Source organism: Geotrypetes seraphini, chromosome 7, assembly GCF_902459505.1.
Source record: "Geotrypetes seraphini chromosome 7, aGeoSer1.1, whole genome shotgun sequence".
NCBI classification, from domain to species: Eukaryota; Metazoa; Chordata; class Amphibia; order Gymnophiona; family Dermophiidae; genus Geotrypetes; species Geotrypetes seraphini.
Window position 1 is genome coordinate 153,587,477 of NC_047090.1, and position 19,474 is coordinate 153,606,950.

The window sequence follows — 19,474 nt, forward strand, 5'->3', positions numbered from 1 at the left end:
AAATGATGGCTTCATCAAACTGGAAATAACTACATTAAGGTCCCAGACAACAGGTGGAAGCTTGAGAGTGATTTCACATTGAAAAGTCCTTTTTTCATAAACCTGGAGACCAAAGGATGAGCAGTCAGAGGTTTGCCCTCGACTGGCATGTGAAACGCTGTAATAGAACTGAGATGGACTCTGATAGATGTAGACTTCAGACCAGAGTCAAACAGATGAAGAAGATAATCCAACACCAATTCCACTGCCAAGGAAGTTGGATCATGATGATGAAGATGACACCAGGATGAAAACCTAGTCCACTTTTGCTGATAACATTGCTGAGTGGTTGGTTTCCTGGACGCATCAAGAATTTGACGAAAAGGCTGAGAAAGTGTAAGTGAGATGGATTCAGCCTGAGAGAAACCAAGCTATCAGGTGTAGTGATTGCAGGTTGGGATGTAGAAGTGATTCCTGATTCTGAGTGAGCAAAGTAGGAAATATTGGAAGAGGTATGGGTTCCCTGGAACTGAGTTAAGTAGAAGGAAGAACCAATGTTGCCCTAGGCCACCATAGAGCAATGAGAATCATGATGGCTGCTTCTCTCTTGAGCTTGAATAAAGTTCTCAATATGAGAGGAAGTGGAGGAAATGCATATAGAAACAGACCTGTCCAATCCAGAAGAAAAGCATCTGCTGCCAGACGAAGAGGAGAGTAAAGTCTGGAGCAAAACTGGGGCAACTGGTGATTGTGAGGAGCCACAAACAAGTCCACTTGAGGAGTGCCCCATTGAGCAAAGATGGACTGGAGAGTTGCAGAGTCAAGAGTCCATTCGTGAGGCTGAAGAATTCTGCTGAGGTTGACTGCTAGGGAATTCTTCTCCCCCTGAAAGTAGACAGCCTTCAAGAAGAGATTGTGAGCTGTCCCAGTGTTCCCGCTAAGCTGCGCTGGCGTGCGCTGGCGCACAAAATATTACATCGCAGCGCACAAGTTTCACGTCACAGCGCACACTCGAGCGGAGGTGAGAGGAAGCGGCGGCGGTCTGCCCTGATCGCCTAAGATGCAGCAGCGGCGGCTCCTTTCATGATCCCCGTAAATTACGGGGATGCCGCCGCTGCTGCATCTTAGGCGATCAGGGCAGACCGCCGCCGCTTCCTCTCACCTCCGCTCGAGTGTGCGCTGTGACGTGAAACTTGTGCGCTGCGATGTAATATTTTGTGCGCCAGCGCACGCCAGCGCAGCTTAGCGGGAACACTGGCTGTCACCCAAGTCCAGATTTTTTGAGCTTCCTGGCATAACAGGAGAGAGCCCGTGCCTCCTTGCTTGTTTATGTAGTACATTGCTACTTGATTATCCGTGCAAAGGAGGAGGACTTGAGGGCAGATAAGATGATGAAAAGCCTTGAGGTCATAAAATATCACTCTGAGTTCTAGGAAATTGATGTGAAATTACCATTCCCTGGCAGTCTAAAGACCCTGAGTCTGCAGATCGTCCAAATGAGCTCCCCAGGCATAAGGGGTTGCATCTGTCATGATGACCTTGTGATGAGGGGGTAAATGGAAAAGGAGACCTCTGGATAAATTGAAGGAGGTCATCCACCATTGAAGCAACTACAGAAGAGATGATGTCACAGATATATGTTGTGAGAGACGATACGTCGCTTGAGACCACTGAGAACCGTTGAGGAGTGCAAAGATGCAGCCTTGCCAGTGGTGTGATATGGACAGTTGAAGTCATGTGGCCTAGAACCATCATGTGTCTGGCAGAGATGGTTTGAAGAGGAAGCAGTTGCTGACACAGACAGATGAGAGCCTGAAGGTGATCTGGCGGAAGAAACGCTCTCATGTGAATGGTGTCTAGAATTGCCCCAATGAATTGCAGACGTTGAGTCAGAATAAGATGTGATTTGGGGAAGTTTACTTTGAATCCTAGAACCTGGATTTAGAAATGGTCTGAGATGTTGCTTGGACCACTTCCTGAGATGAAACAGCCTTGATCAACCAGTCATCCAGGTAAGGAAAAACTTGAAGGCTGTGTGATCGGAGAGATGTGGCCACCACAATCAGGCACTTCGTGAAAACTCTGGGAGAAGATGCCAGGCCAAAGGGAAGTACCTTGTATTGGTAATGACAGTGATTGATTTGAAAATGGAGATACTTTCTGGAAGCCAGATGAATTGGAATGTGTGTAGGCTTCCTTGAGATACAGGGAGCATAGCCAGTCATTCTAATTGAGGAGAGGATACAGCAGGGTGAGTGAAAGCATCCGGAATTTCTCCTTGACTAGAAATTTGTTGAGAGCTCTGAGATCCAGGATGGGTCTCAGTCCTCCAGTCTTCTTGGGAACTAAGAAGTAATGGGAGTAGAATCCCTGCTTCTGCTGATTGAGAGGGACTTCCTCGATGGCATTCAGCAGGAGAAGGGATTGGACCTCCTGCAGAAGAAGGGAGGACTGTGCAGGGTCCAAAGAAGACTTGCTTGGAGGATTGTCTGTTGGTAGTCTGAAAATTAAGAGAGTAATCCTGACGAATGATGTTGAGGACCCAGAGGTCCGATGTTATGAGTTCCCAATGACTGATGAATAACAGAAGACGACCTCCGATGGGCTGAGGCAAAGTTTGGGAAATGGTGATATTGACTATGCTCCTGAAAAACAGGTCAAAAAGGCTGAGTAGATTTAGGTGGCACAGTTTGTTGTTTTTGCTGCTGTTGGCGAGGTTGTTGTCTCTGCCTCCTAGGTTGAGACTGAGGCGGAAGCATGGGTTTTGCAGCAAAACGACGTTGATATGAAGATTGCTGCCGGAAAGGGTGAGCTGGTGGAGGTTTCTTATTGGTCTTCACTAGAGTATCCCACCTGGTCTCATGGGCCAATAACTTTTGGGTGGTTGTATCTAAAGAAGTCCCAAAAAGGTCATTGTCCAAACAAGGAGCATTAGCGAGCCGATCCTGATGGTTTACATCAAGCTCTGATACCCTAAGCCAGGCTAGGCGTCGCATAACCACAGACAGCGCAGCACGTGAGGTTAGCTCAAAAGTATCATATATAGAGCGGACCATATATTTGCATAGCTGAAGCAAGTCAGAGATGTAACGCTGAAATGCAAGCAATTTGCAATCAGGCAAGTATTTTTGAAAAGCGGCAACTTGATTAACTAAGTGCTTTAAGTAGAATTAAAAATGAAAAGCATAGTTGCCGGACCAGTTGGCAAGCATGGCATTTTGATACAGTTGTTTGCCAAAACGGTCTATTGCTTTACCCTCTCTGCCAGGAGGTATGGAAGCATATTGTATACACAGGCTCCTGTAGATTTTTTAAGGGTTGACTCCACCAAAAGAAACTCATGGGGTAGCTGAGACTTGTTAAAGCCTGGTATGGGAACTACCCGGTGGAGTGAATCAAGTTTGCGAGGAGCCACAGGGATGGTCAAAGGAGTTTCTAAATTTTTGTAAAAGGTCTCCCTCAAGATGTCATGGAGGGGAAGCTTGAGAAACTCCTTAGGTGGCTGCTTATAATCTAATGCGTCCAAAATCTGCTTAGATTTTTTGGAGTCAGCTTCCAGGGGTATAGAAAGAGTTTCAGCCATGTCTTTCAAAAATTTAGAAAAAGAAAACTTATCTGTTTTTTGAATAGGGACTTGTGAAGATGGTAATTGAGAATCTTCATCTGAAGAGATGTCATCATCAGAAAGAAGAGGCTCCTCAGAATCACCCCAAAGATCAGAATCTCGTGTAGGTGGAAGGCGATGTCGAGCACTTGGTGTCGATTCAAGATGTTTCATCTTCTTCAAGGCCTTACCCAATTTGACTGACACTGTCTCGGGAGATGTTTGCGAAGAAGAATGGTGCCGAGCTGTCTCCGACATCGAGCCTCTAACCAACCCAGGTGGTACCGATGAAGATTTCTGTAATGGTGCCGAGTCTGGAAATGTCGGTGCCGATATCGAAGACTCAGACCTGACTGTGACTGGCACTGGAGGAGCCAGCATCATCATAACAGGGAGTAAGAGCTGTAATTGCGCCCTTAACTCCTCCCGCAGCAGTTCTTGAATTTGCTGCTTGAGAGAGTGCACTGGTACCACTGGCTTTTTTGCCGGTACCGTCAGTGTGGCTCTGCGCTCCGGCGATGAGGAGGCTGATGCTCACCGCAATAGGAGCCGAGCGCTTCTTGGGTCTCCTCAAGGTCTGCAGGACTTGGCTCACTGCTGAAGTGACCTGAGGACCCGAAGGGGTGGGGGAAGGTGGCTTACCCACTGCGACACTAAAGATGATTTCATCGACGTCATATGTTGCGGTGTCAATTTCGGTGCGGACCCCGACGTCGGTACTGGTGTCAAATCACCCTCCATAACAGGACCAAAGAGGAGACGTTGCTGAATCTGATGATTTTTAAGAGTCTTCTTCTGAAGGGAGGAACAATGAGTGCATGATTCAGCCCTGTGCTCTGGCCCCAGACACTGGAGACATTAGCGATGCAGATCTGTGATGGAAATAGGGCAAGCACACCATCTGCCCTTCTTAAAACCCATTTGAGGACGTGACATTGAGGGAAAAATGGTCTCAGCAAAATCGATTGTCGAGGTTTAAGGAGTGGAATAGGCCCCGCCGGGCCGAACCCGCGAAAGCAAAAAAGTTAAAAAAAATTATTTTTTTTTAACTGTAAAAATGAAAGGAAGAAAACAAAAACTGATTAAAAAAGTCAGAAAATAAGCTGTGTGAGCGGAAAGGCAGTGAAAAACTATCAACGTCCGTTGATGAGCAACTTCTTAGCTCTGCAGAAGGTACTCGCACATGCAGAGTTTGGGCTATCGCAAACTTTCTAAACACTTAAAGTGGTGATGTACTTTTGAAGTTGTCCGTACCGGGGCTCCGTCGGTGACGTCACCCATTCGTGAGAATATGCTGCATGCTTGTCCTAGGATAAAATGAATTTGGTAGAGTAGGTAGGTCATATGATTCTTATCTGTTGTCTTATCTGTTTCTGTGTTAAGAAGGTTACTGGCACACTCCAGTGAGCACTAAAGCATTAAATGCAGATCCACACATCATGTTCTATAGATGACTGTTACTATAAGTCAGTGATCTATTTATTCATCACAAGTGAAAATAAAACATGAATTTAGTTAATAAAAGTGATTTTTTTTTTTCTTTCATATCAGAGGCATATCTTGTGGCAAAGTTGTATATTTTGGGTGAGTAGTTGTATGCTCATGCTTTATATAAATGTTTTTTGTGTATAAAAAAGCCTTGGTTTATGCTGAAGGATTGTGTGTGCAGGGCTCTGTCTCAGTATTCAGGACTAATGAGAACAGATACTTCTGGCAATGTCTAGTCACAGATGTGCCTTTACAAAACAAAAAGAAAATGCCTGACTCAGGGGTCATAACCAAATACTTAAAAATGGTATGTAGACTTCTTAATGCATTTGAATAAGTATTGTTTTAAAAGCTTTCTTTCTAAATAGTGAACTCTCAATATCAGTCATCAAAAGAAGATAAAACAGATACAGGCAGTAAAGGAAATTTAATTTTAAGAGACTGCACCAGGAACTGATGGTTGTCATGTTGACCATTTACATTGCTGCTGTTACTGCTCCTTTAAATTAGACATGCAGCCTTGTTGATCCTTCAGTTCATCAATACTTATTGAATACTTAGAATTCCAGTCTCGCTGGAAAACACCATTTAATTGTTCTTGTATGGTCCAGTTCTTTGACTGAGAATATGATGTTGCTTGGCTGATAACCAGTCCTACCCCAGCTGTGGAACTAAAATAATCTTCAGACCAATTGGATGTTCCTGGAAAATATTAAACTGATAGTCACTGAGAAAGTACAGAGATGATCTAATTACAGTGTAGGTAAATAAAATATGAAATCTGTAGATGCCTCATTGAGCTTGTACAGGTTTGTGCAACTCACAAATGGAAGTTTAGATTAGACATTAACACTATTATATGTGAACCCCAATTTTGTGTAGGTCATCAAGTGTCAGACCAAGTGAGGATGTTCAAAATTTGCACTGTATTTTACCAAAGAATCACTGAATGTGGAGCCTTTTGTAAAATACATGTGGAGGGGCATAATCAAACAAAACGTCTAAGTCCCCTTTTGGCCTAAGTCCTTAAACGTTCAAAACAGAAGCAGGGAAAGTATACATAACCAAAACAAACATCCTTGTTTTGATTACGGCCTGCCTGTACTAAACACCCAGATCACCACTACGTCTACATGGGCCCATGGGCCTCAGGCCCCGCCCCCAGGAGGGGCCTAAGGCTCCCTGGCCTATTCTGATTGGCCCAAGCACCTTAGGCCCCACCTGTGGGCGGGGCTTTGGGACGGCTGGGCCAATCCGGCCCCATTCTGGAGTCGGCTGCCTGCCGGACGGGCGGGTTTGGCATCCATCTGTCCGGCCAACTTGAAAATGTACGGGGAAGGGGGATGGGGGTGGGGGGTCTTGGGGTCGGCCAAGGGGGTCACGGGTCAGCGGGGGGGGGGGCGATCAGGGATTCTGGGGGGATGACCGTTGGGGGGAGGGGGGTTGCATCAAGGGCAGGAGGGCCTGGGATCCCTCCTGCCCGTAATGTAGTGGGGGGTGGGGGTAGGGGGTTGCCTGGGCCAGGAGGTCTTGGGCTCACTCCTGGCCTGATCGAGATGCGGGGGGGGGGGGGGTTGCTGGGGCCAGGAGGGCTTGGGCTCTCTCCTGGCTCGATGTTAATCGGCGGGGCAAGAGGGCTTGGGTTCCCTCTTGCCCCTATGTTGTGTGTAGGGGGAGGATGATGGATCGCAGCAGGAGAGATGCCTCATCTCCTCTACCGCGATGCCATCACTCCTCTACCGAAACTGCCGCGACCCACGGCAGGAGAGATAGGGCATCTCTCCTGCCGCAGGTCACAGCAGTTCGAGTAGAGGAGTGATGGCATTGCGGTAGAGGAGATGAGGCATCTCTCCTGCCGCAATGCTTGTGGTGGAGGGGTAGGCAGGTTGAGTTTTAGGCACTTAGACGCGTTTTGACTTGGTCTAAGTCAAAAACGTATAAGTGCCAACTAGGCAACCTGCCTAAGGTTTTGGTTATACCTGTTGTACGCCTAGGTGTAGGTCAGCCCCCTCCCGCCCACCGCCCTCCCTTTCCCCTCCTCTAAACACGCATCTTTTTTCTCTGTGCGTTTAGAGGCAGGGGAAAGGCCTAAGTTGGTTTTAGATACGTCTAAAAACCAGCTTTGGTTATGGGTACTTGGACAATCAGGCTTTTTGATCGTCCAAGTAGCCACTTAGGACACTTTTTAGACGTTTTTTTTTTTTATTATTATTATTATTACCCCCATAGTCTCAGAAAAAAAAAAATCAGTAAATTCAGCAACACATAAAGAACAATCATTTTACAAAACAAAACTTATTAGAAAAAAGAACAGCAGCATGTGGATCATTTGTATATGTAAGTGGTATTGTGAGCAGTAGATTTTACTAACTACACATGTACATGCCACATTTTCTAATAACGCCTCAGTTAAACCTCAATACAAAGTAAGCCAATGAAGGAAGGGAATGACACGGGGAAAAAATCTGTCCCCGTCACTGCACCGTCCCCGGCCCACCATCCTCTGCACCGCCCCGTCACCGCCATCCCTTTCACCGCCCAGTCACCGCCACTGCCATCCCATTCACCGCCCCGTCACCGTCCCCGCAGCATCCATATAAGCCTTAGTACTGCAATATTTAGCTTATTCCTTTCTTATAAATCAAAGTTCCTGCTGCTGAACTAGAGAAAGAGATGTTCAGCTGACAGGGCTTTGTTTATAAATTTTTATAAACACAACTAATATACTACTTTATCCTAAAGCAAAAAATAAATAAATAAATAGAATTTTTTTTTCTACCTTTGTTGTCTGGTTTCTGCTTTCCACATCTTCTCATTCAATTCCTTCCATCCACTGTGTGTCTTCTCTCTGCGTCTTCCATTTGCTGTTACTGTGCCTCTCCCTTCACCCCCTCCCACAATTGGTCTAGCACCCATCTTCTTCCCTCCGCTCCCCCATAGTCTGGCATCTGTCTTTTTCTTCCCTTCCAGCGTCTTCTCCCCACTCTGCCTTCCACATTTCCAAGGAAGAGAAACTTTTCCCTTTCACCTCCTCCTTTCTTGTGTGAGCCGGAACACGCGGTCCCCGCAGCCCCCACCCGCATGCCGGCTCGATCGTTTAACCAGCTTCCTCTCTCCAGCTCTCCTTAGTTTGCCGGCTTTCTTTTTCGGCGACCGACACGCTTTCAAAGAGCCGTGCACGCGCGGCTGCTCAAAGTTCAATCTTCTGCTCTGCTGCAACTTCCTGTTTCCGGTTGGGTCAGAGCAGAAGATTGAATACTGAGCAGCCGCGCATGCGCGGCTCTTTTGAAAGCGTTCCGGTCGCCAAAAAAGAAAGCCGGCAAACTAAGGTGAGGTGGAGAGAGGAAGCTGGTTAAACGATCGAGCCGGCGTGCGGGTGGGTGGGAGGGGGCTTCGGGGACCGTACGATCCTTTATGCCTCACTGCGGTGACAAGACCATTCACCGCTCCACGGGGCGGTGATGGCCTTGTCCCCGTCCCCGCAGAGGCTGCTAATTTTCATTCCCCATTTTTGGCGGGTTACCCGCAGCTAAACGCGGTAGCCGCGGGTAAACCGCCACCATGTCATTCTCTATTCTGAAGCTCACTGTTTTGGCATTTTAAGGTGATTTTCAACACATAGGGATAATGACAATTACTCCATCAATACAGGGCTGCGCTAAGAGTTATTTGACACCCTACACTAGTGTATTGCAAAGGCACCTCCTGTAGGCAATCAGCCCGCGCCAGTGCCTCTCCCTTGCAAGTACCCCCCACTGCCAGCAAAGTGCCCATTTGAAGGGCCTTTGCACATGTGCGGACGTTGATGTGATGACATCACGCACATACGGCGATGTCGTACACTTCCGGGTGTCTCGAGCCGGGGACACTAGATTTAGTGTGCCCCAGCTCAAGAAAGATTGCGAGACACTGCCCTACACAAACCTCCCCCTCATCAAGGACTCCTTCATATCTAGCATCTTCCTTTTTCTTTCATAGTTCAACATCTTCTCCTCCCACCCCTTTCTGGTCGCTCCCCCCACCTCTCTCTCCCATGGTATCCAGCATCTCTTTCCTTCCCTACCCCCACACCGCTAAGGTTACAAGCATCTCTCTGCTTTCCTAATCCCCTCTCTCTATAAGATGTTCAGTAGGTTTCCTCCCTTCCTTACCACCACTGGCACTGATGGTGGCAGTCATGGTATCTATAGAAGATCCTGCCTTCTCTGAACCTCCTGTTTTAGAGGGGATGGGATCTGGCAGGCGTTGACATATGCACATATGCTTAAGGCCCCATGCTGACCACGATGAATCCTCTGTACATGTTATGACTGCCGCATTAGTGTCACTCCCCAAATTTTGCCACCTTAGTGGACAGGCAGTATCTGTACCAAGATCCTCTCCCAAGCTCATGAACAATAAGTTAACTCACACTTGCCTATAAGCAGGTGTAAATGCTGATGTGGAAATCTTTTGAAATACATCACAAAACACACAATACAGGTGTAAACACAGTAACATAAGAACATAAGAAGTTGCCTCCGCTGAGGCAGACCAGAGGTCCATCTCGCCCAGCGGTCCGCTCGCGCGGCAGCCCATCAGGCCCATTGCCTGAGCAGTGGTCCCTGACTAGCTCTACAACCTATCTCTACTCCTATTCCTGTAACTTACCTCTACTCCTATCCCTACAACCCATATCTACACCTATCTATACCCCTCAATCCCTTTGTCCTCTAGGAACCTATCCAAACCTTCTTTGAAGCCCTGTACAGTGCTCCTGACTACCACAGCCTTTGGAAGCACATTCCATGTATCCACCACCCTCTGGGTGAAAAAGAACTTCCTAGCGTTTGTTCTAAACATAGAAACATAGAAAAAAGCAGCAGAAAAGGGCTATAGCCCACCAAGTCTGCCCATTCCAAGTATCCCCTCCCCTGAATTTACTCCCTTAAAGATCCCACGTGAGTATCCCATTTTCTCTTAAAATCCGTCACGCTGCTGGCCTTTATCACCTGGAGTGGGAGTCTGTTCCAATGATCCACTACTCTTTCGGTGAAGAAGTACTTCCTGGAGTCGCCATGAAACTTCCCTCCCCTGATTTTCAGCGGATGCCCTCTGGTGGTCGAGGGTCCCATGAGCCAGAAGATATCATCTTCTGACTCGATGTGTCCCGTGATGTACTTATATGTTTCAATCATATCTCCCCGTTCTCTTCTTTCCTCAAGTGAGTACAGCCGCAATTTTATAAATCTTTCTTCATACGTGAGATCCTTGAGCCCCAAGACCATCCTGGTGGCCGTTCGCTGAACCGACTCGATCCTCAGCACGTCCTTTCGGTAGTGTGGTCTCCAAAACTGAACACAGTACTCCAAGTGAGGCCTCACCATGGCTCTGTACAACGGCATCATAACTTCAGGTCTCCTGCTGACGAAACCTCTGCGGATACACCCCATCATTTGTCTTGCCCTGGAGGAAGCCTTCTCCACTTGATTGGCAACCTTCATGTCCTCACTAATGATCACCCCTAGGTCGCGTTCCGCCGTGGTCCTAACCAAGGTCTCACCATTTAGTACATAAGTTCTACGCGGGTTTCTCTTACCCAGATGCATTATCTTGCATTTTTTAGCATTGAAGCCTAGCTGCCAAGTAGTTGACCATTGTTCCAGCAACAGTAGGTCGTGTGTCATATTATCAGGTAATAAGCTTTTGCCTACTATGTTGCAAAGTTTGGCGTCGTCGGCGAACAGTGATACCCTTCCTCTAAGTCCTTGCGTCATATCTCTTATGAATAAGTTAAATAGAATCGGGCCCAGGACCGAGCCCTGCGGCACTCCACCGATCATGTCCGATGCTTCGGATGGGGTACCGTTCACCACCACCTTCTGAAGTCTACCGCTCAGCCAATCCCCAACCCATGTAGTTAGAGTGTCTCCTAATCCTATCGATTTCAGCTTGTTCAGTAATCTTCGATGAGGGACGCTATCAAATGCTTTACTGAAGTCCAAATATACCACGTCCAATGACTCTCAGGCGTCCAGTTGTCTAGTAACCCAGTCAAAAAAGCTAATCAGATTAGATTGGCAGGATCTGCCCTGGGTGAACCCGTGTTGGTGTGGATCACGCAGTTTTTCTTCGTCTAGGATTGTTTTAAGATTCTGTTTGATCAGTGTTTCCATGAGTTTACACACTATAGACGTGAGACTCACTGGTCTGTAGTTTGCTGTCTCTGTCCTGCAGCCCTTTTTGTGGAGTGGGATTACGTTGGCGGTTTTCCAGTCCAAGGGGACCCTTCCTGTGCTTAGGGAAAGATTGAAAAGAACAGATAATGGTTCTGCCAGGACTTCCCTTAACTCCCTGGGGTGTAGGTTATCCGGTCCCATGGCTTTGTTTACCTTGAGTCTTGATAGTTCGTCATAGACGCTACTGGGCGTAAATTCAAAATCTTGAAACAGGTCTTTCTGGTTATCTCCCGTCTGCAGCTGTGGACCAGCTCCCGGCGCTTCGCGGGTGAACACTGAACAGAAGTATTTGTTTAGTAGTTCTGCCTTCTCAGAATCTGATTCCGCAAAGTTACCGTCTGATTGCTTCAGGCGTACTATCCCATCTTTGTTTCTTTTCCTGTCACTAATATAGCTGAAGAAAGATTTATCCCCTTTCTTAATTTTCCGTGCTAGCTCTTCCTCCATTCGGAGTTTGGCTTCTCTGACTGCTGTTTTGACAGCTTTAGATCTGTCTAGATAGTCCTCTTTCGCCCCATTTCTGCCTAAATGTTTGTAGGTGATAAATGCGTCTTTTTTCTGTTTAACTAGGTCTGAAATTTCTTTACTGAACCATTGGGGTCTTTTGTTTCTCCTGCGTTTGTTTTAAACCTGTCCCCTTTCAATTTCTCCGAGTACCCCCTTGTACTTGTGGTTCCCCTTAGTTTGAAAATCTGTCCCTGTCTACTTTCTCTATGCCTTTCAGTATCTTGAAGATCTCTATCATGTCTCCCCTAAGTCTCCGCTTCTCCAGGGAGAAAAGTCCTAACTGTTTCAATCTGTCAGTATATGAGAGATTTTCCATACCCTTTATCAGCTTTGTTGCTCTTCTCTGGACTCCCTCAAGTACTGCCATGTCCTTCTAGTAGATGATGGCAGATAATGACCTGAATGGGCCATCCAGTCCTCCCCAAAGAGCTCAGAATGTGTTACAGGTTAGCATACATAATACAGTCAAACCTCAGTTTGCGAGTGTTTTGCAAGACAAGCAAAACATTTTCGCAAATCATGACTCGCAAACTGAGCATTGACTTGATTTGCGAGTCTCCCCACCTGTGAACCAGCATCGCCCCCCCCCCCCCCGCCCGCGAACGCTGCCCCCCTCGCGAATACCCGCCCAAACTGAAGCCTTACCCCCATCTGGCACCGGAATGCATCATCAACCCATAGGAGATGCTGGTGCCAGTGCCCGAAGATCATGCTGCTTGCCGGACTGGGCCTTGATCATCTGCACATGCTCAAGGCCTTCTGGCTCCCGCCTCTCTCCGAGACGAGAGCCAGAAGGCCTTGAGCATGTGCAGATGCTCAAGGCCCAGTTCGGCAAACAGCACGATCTTTGGGCACCGGCATCTCCTGTGAGTTGGTGCTGCATGCCGGTGCGCAGGAGGGATGTGGAAGTGCACCAGTGGCCTCGGGGATGGGGGGTCTTTTTGGGATGTGGTGGGGTGGAGCAGCACCGATGGCTGCGGGGGTGGTGAGGTGGAACCAATCAAGCAAGTTTCCCTTACTTCCTATGGGGAAACTCGCTTTGATATACGAGTAATTTGGTTTACGAGTATGCTTCTGGAACGAATTATGCTCGTAAACCAAGGTTCCACTGTATATAGTTAACGGGTTACAATTTGCCATAGTTATAGTACAAGTTTTGTTTTTATTTTTTATGATGATTTACATATGTAAATGTCTTTTTATATACATGAAACTTGAGAAAAAACCACACTTGTTGCATAATAAACTCAAAGACTGTCAACGTACACACAAATACTGTAAAGTGCTTAGACACCTCAGACCTAAATACCCCAACCCAGACCAACCAGCTCCTACCGTAGGGCTAGCATCTGTCATAGGCAACCCCAAAGCACTATATATGTGGAGAAAAACGCTCAAAGGCATAAAATAAACTCCACAAACTGTGAGTGTAGACAAGACAGAGATATCATGCAATGGGCCATAGTAAAAATAAATGAATAAATAACAAAAGCAACCAGACTATAAAATCCACAGGATAAGGTCTGAACAGTACATCCAGTTACAAAAACATATACAGTATTCAAATATGTCTAAAATTTTAATGCAATAATTTTTACATATAAGGTATCCACAGCCAGTCGTATAGCTCAAAAATGTGCTTGAAAACATGCTATATGTTATATATTTGTACATCCAGAGAATTGAGATCTACTAGAAAGTATGCATACATCTCTAATATTTTGAGAAAACATTGTTCAGTTGCTCAATTACATGAATGTATTTTTGCTATGCAGTTGCAAACATCATACAATAGACGCAGAATTTAAAAGATAAATTATATTATTCAGATGTGTAGTCCACTACGAGGGATGGTAGGGGTGGATAAGTACTTTACAGTCTGAATCTAACCAGCCTTGTACCTATTTATCTTTTATTTTCCTAGCTCAGGATCCAGTAACATAAAAGCAGGACAAAGAATCTTTGCTAGACTAGGAATAGTGAAATCCGAGGCTACTGTTAAACAAGATCCTTTGTGCCTTAAGCAGAAAATTGGTTTAAACAGCACACAACCCTCATGAAGAAACAGCCAATTAGGACAAAGCTTACACCTGGGACTGGCTTTTACTTCCCTACTGCAGGCAGGAGAAAGAGAGGAACACATAGCAGCAGCAGAGCTGGAGACCTAGAAGCAACCCATGTAGGGTTTGGAGAGTCAATTCAGTCCAAGCAAGGGAGCAAGACAAACAGCATTTTGAACCACAGGTAGAATCCCCAAAATCAGGAATTCAGAATGATAATATGTCACCATGTTCTGAGAATGCTGAAGTTAAAGGGGTAGATGAATTCAGGGACTTTACTGAAAGCAGTGCAGACTATTTTCCTACTGAAAGCATAATGGAAGTGAAACTATTTAAAAGGCTAAAAGATTACTGTTTTAAAAGTAAGTAATTTTTAAAGCTGTGTTGTTTTCCTGACCTACTGAAGGCAGAGTTAAAGAAGCTGAAAAGACTCAAAAGGAATAAGCTAGTAATGTGAAAACTGTAGTTCTTTTTTAATGCTCTTCCTTAGTGGAATGGTAAGACTGTTTTATTGGTTACTAGTTTTTTAGCCCGTTACATTAACGTGTGCTAGAATAGATGTGTAGACAGACATTTCTTTCTGTATGTCTGTCTTTCTCTCTCCCTGCCCCCTTTCTTTCTGTCTGTCTTTCTTTATATCTCTCTCCCTGGCCCCCTGTTTTGCTGTCTGTCTTTCTTTCTGTCTCTCTCCCTGGCCCCCTGTCTGTCTGTCTTTCTTTCTTTCTGTCTCTCTCCCTGCCCACTGTCTGTCTTTCTTTCTTTGTCTCTTCCCCCTGTCTAGCAGCACCCCCTTCCCTGCTCCCGCTGTCCAGCAGTAGCCCTTCTCCCTTCCTTTTACCTCCCTCCTATCCAACAGCATCCCTTCCCTGCTCCCCCTGTCCAGCAGTATCCCTTCTCCCTTACTTTTACCTCCCCCCTGTCCAGCAGCACCCTTTTTTCCGTCTGTATAGTGTTTTGGGGTTGCCTATGATAGATGCTGGCTGTTACCCTACAGTAGGAGCTGGTTGCTCTGGGTTGGGGTGTTTACGTCTGAGATGCCTCAACGCTTTACAGTAGTTGTGTACTGATAGTCTTTGAGTTTATTATGCTATATGTGTGTCTTTTTCTTAGTTTTTTGTTTATTGTCCTGCACCCTCTATGAAGATTTATTTTTATACCTATGTAAATCTGCTAAAATTATATACATCAAAAACAAATTATTAAGAAGAAATCTGTCAAAGAAACAGAATAGACTGCCAGTATGATACTTACCAACATATACCCCTTTATCAGTGATCATATATTTGCTGTGATTTACTCTACAAAAAGGAATGCTTGAATGATTCCCAACTGGAACAATAAAGATTTTCTGCAAAAGAGGTAATTACAAAAATGAAGATTTATGCATTACAGAAATACATTTGAATGATCTTTCAGGAAACTCTGATGGAATATTCTTTCTCATCTGTGTAGCTAATTAAGCTGTGGTGAAATCTGGGCTCAGTGCATTCTAATGCTGGACTTTCCTAAGTGCTAAGCCCACATTTAATGTGGCATTAAAGTAGGGCTTTCATTTGCTTTTGTTTAGTTTTGCAGGTTGTGCACTAATGTTCCCATTAGTACATGACACCTGCAAAAAAATAATGTGAGATCATAGAAACATAGAAATATGATGGCAGATAAAAGCCAAATGGCCCATCCAATCTGCCCATCCACAGTGGTCACTGCAATGTTTTTATTTATTTATTTAATTTTCTATACCGTTCTCCCAGGGGAGCTCAGAATGGTTTACATGAATTTATTCAGGTACTCAAGCATTTTTCCCTGTCTGTCTCGGTGGGCTCACAATCTATTTAATGTACCTGGGGCAATGGGGGGATTAAGTGACTTGCCCAGGGTCACAAGGAGCAGCATGAGTTTAAACCCACTACCTCAGGGTGCTGAGGCTGTAGCTTTAACCACTGCGAGTGAGGTGATTCAATTTGCAGACAATACGAAGTTATTCAGAGTAGTGAAGACACAGAAGGACTGCGAAGACCTGCAACATGACATAAACACGCTCGAGAAATGGGCTGCGACATGGCAAATGAGGTTTAACGTGTAAGGTGATGCATATCAGTAACAAAAATCTTATACACGAATACAGGATGTCCGGTGCAGTACTCGGAAAGACCCCCCAGGAAAGAGACTTGGGAGTACTGGTCGACTTCATAAGAAAGGCTCCAAGATGGAGACAGCAAACTACAGACCGGTGAGTCTCACATCAATAGTGAGCAAACTAATGGAAACTCTAATCAAACGCCAATTGGATACGATCATGAACGAGGAGAATCTACGGGATCCCCGTCAACATGGATTTACTAAGGGGAGATCCTGCCAATCCAACCTGATCGGCTTCTTTGATTGGGTGACGAGAAAGCTGGATGTTGGGGAGTCCCTGGACATCGTATACCTGGACTTCAGCAAAGCATTCGATAGCGTACCACATCGCAGGTTGCTGAGCAAGATGAGTTCTATAGGATTGGGCGACACGTTGACGAAATGGATTGGGAACTGGCTTGAGGGTAGGCTTCAGAGGGTAGTGGTGAATGGCACCCCCTCCGAAACGACGGAGGTGATCAGTGGAGTGCCACAGGGTTCCGTCCTGGGCCCGATCCTGTTCAACATCTACATAAGAGACTTGGCAGAAGGGCTCCGAGGTAAAATAACATTATTCGCTGATGACGCCAAACTAAGCAATGTAGTGGCCAAGAGTGCAACAGACAAAAATTCAATGCCCGACAACATGATGCACGACCTACTACTACTGGAGCGCTGGTCTAGGTCCTGGCAACTCAGCTTCAATGCCAAAAATGCAAAGTCATGCACCTGGGCAGCCAAAATCCATGCAAGACTTACACCCTAAATGGCGAGATCCTAACAAGAACTGAAGCAGAACGTGACTTAGGGGTGATCGTCAGTGAGGACATGAAGGCTGCCAATCAAGTGGAGCAAGCTTCCTCCAAAGGCAAATCATAGGTTGCATACGCAGAAGTTTCGTCAGCCGTAAGCCTGAAGTCATTATGCCATTGTATAGATCCATGGTGAGACCATACCTGGAGTACTGTGTGCAATTTTGGAGGCCGCATTACCGAAAAGATGTGCTGAGACTAGAGTCGGTCCAGAGAATGGCCACCCGGATGATCGCAGGTCTCAAGGATCTCCCGTACGAGGAAAGGCTGGATAAGTTACAGCTCTACTCACTCGAGGAACGCAGAGAGAGGGGAGACATAAGAACATAAGAACATAAGCAGTGCCTCTGCCGGTCAGACCATAGGTCCATCCTGCCCAGCAGTCCGCTCCCGCGGCGGCCCAAACAGGTCACGACCTGTCTGAATCACTAGAAGGGGCTCCCTTGCCACCTTGGTATCTCGTTTAAGTCCTGCCTTCCTATCGAAGTCCTAGCCCTCCAGTCTTGCACATGCACGACCTGGTTGGTTTATACTCATTACCTGGTTAACATTCTATACTTGTGTTACATCCCAGCTCCTCCCTCAGTATCCCACGATCCCTTTATCCGTCAGGAATCTGTCCAATCCCTGTTTGAATCCTTGGACCGTACTCTGCTTGATCACTTCCTCTGGTAGTGCATTCCAAGTGTCCACGACCCTCTGGGTGAAAAAAAACTTCCTTGCATTTGTTTTGAACCTATCTCCCTTCAGTTTCTCAGAATGCCCCCTTGTATTTGCTGTCCCCTTTAGTCTGAAGAATCTGTCCCTATCCACCCTCTCTATGCCCCTCATGATCTTGAAGGTCTCTATCATATCTCCCCTGAGCCTCCTTTTCTCCAGAGAGAAGAGCCCCAGCCTTTCCAGCCTCTCGGTGTATGAGCAGTGTTCCAGCCCTCTTACCATTCTCGTTGCTCTCCTTTGGACTCTCTCAAGTACCGCCATGTCCTTCTTGAGGTGTGGCGACCAATACTGAACACAGTATTCCAGATGCGGACGCACCATCGCTCGATACAATGGCATGATGACTTCCCGTGTTCTGGTTGTTATGCCCTTCTTTATGATGCCCAGCATCCTGTTGGCTTTTTTCGAGGCTGCTGCGCACTGTGCAGATGGCTTCAGTGATGCATCCACCAACACACCCAAGTCTCTCTCGAGTCTGCTGTCTCCCAACAATACCCCCTCCAATTTGTAGCTGAACAACGGGTTCTTTTTCCCTATATGCATGACCTTGCATTTGTCCACGTTGAAGCGCATTTGCCATTTGTTTGCCCAGTCTTCCAGCTTGTCCAGGTCCCTTTGTAGGTCCTCACACTCCTCCCTGGTCCTAACTCTGCTGCACAGTTTGGTATCGTCTGCGAATTTTATAACCTCACACTTTGCCTCCTTTTCCAGGTCATTTATGAATATGTTAAAAAGCAACGGCCCCAGCACCGATCCCTGTGGCACACCGCTCGTGACTCCCCGCCAGTCAGAAAATTGACCCTTTACTCCAACCCTCTGCAGTCTACCTGACAACCAGTGTTTGATCCATCTGTGCACATCCCCTCCCACCCCGTGGTTCCACAGCTTCTTAAGTAGCCTTTCATGTGGCACCTTGTCGAAAGCCTTCTGAAAATCGAGGTAAATGATGTCTATGGGCTCCCCATTGTCCACCCGACTGCTTATTCCCTCAAAGAAGTACAGAAGGTTCGTTAGGCACGACCTTCCCTTGCAGAATCCATGCTGGCTTGTTCTCAGTAGGCCATTCCTCTCGATGTGCTCGCAAATGGCGTCCTTGATCATAGCTTCCACCATCTTCCCTATAATTGAAGTTAGGCTTACCGGCCTGTAGTTCCCGGGGTCACCCCTCGATCCCTTCTTGAAGATGGGTGTGACATTTGCCAATTTCCAGTCCTCTGGTACCTCACCAGTTTTCAAGGATAGGTTGCAAACATGCTGGATTGTGCCCGCTATTTCCTGTCTTAGTTCCTTCAGAACCCTTGGGTGGATCCCGTCCGGGCCCGGTGATTTGCCACATTTTAACCTGTCTATCTGTTTGAGGGCATCCTCCTTACTTACCTCTATGTGCTCTAGTTTCTCAGCCTGTTCCCCACTCATGAGCTCCTCTGAGTCCGGTATATTAGATGTGTCTTCGCTCGTGAAAACCGACGAGAAGAACGTGTTCAACCTCTCAGCTACCTCTTTATCCTCCTTAACCACTCCCTTCCTGTCCCCATCGTCCAACGGCCCCACTTCCTCTCTCGCTGGTCGCTTCCCCTTTACGTAACTGAAGAATGCCTTGAAGTTTTTCGCCTCCCTGGCCAGCCCCTCTTCGTATTTCCCCTTTGCTTTTCTAACCTCCCGGTGGCATTCCTTTTGGCATTTCTTGTGCGCCTGGTGATTTTCCTCTGTTGGATCCTTTTTCCATCTCCGGAAGGATACTTTTTTGTCCTTTATCGCCCTCTTTACTTCTATTGACATCCAAACCGGGTCTTTTGATCGCTTGTTCTTGCAGCCTTTCCTGAAATTGGGGACGTACATTCTCTGTGCTTCTTGCAGGGTGTCCCTGAATAGGGTCCAGGTGCTTTCCACAGTCTCCATCCTAAAGATGTTTCTGAGCTTTCTCCCCACCATTTCCCTCATAGCAACATAGTTCCCTTTCTTGAAGTT

General features: G+C 46.5%; 1 protein-coding gene across 1 annotated transcript in view; it reads right to left on the reverse strand.

Annotated features, from left to right (window-relative positions):
* Window positions 1–1,337: 1,337 nt before the first annotated feature.
* Window positions 1,338–19,474, reverse strand: part of PLD4 (phospholipase D family member 4) — a 95,125-nt gene continuing 76,988 nt past the window's right edge. Inside the window, exons 10-11 of the mRNA XM_033953033.1 lie at window positions 15,108–15,204; window positions 1,338–5,773 (exon numbers count right to left, since the gene is read on the reverse strand). Coding sequence (XP_033808924.1) covers window positions 5,562–5,773; window positions 15,108–15,204 — 309 coding nt within the window. The 3' untranslated portion in view covers window positions 1,338–5,561. The remainder of the gene's footprint in view (window positions 5,774–15,107; window positions 15,205–19,474) is intronic.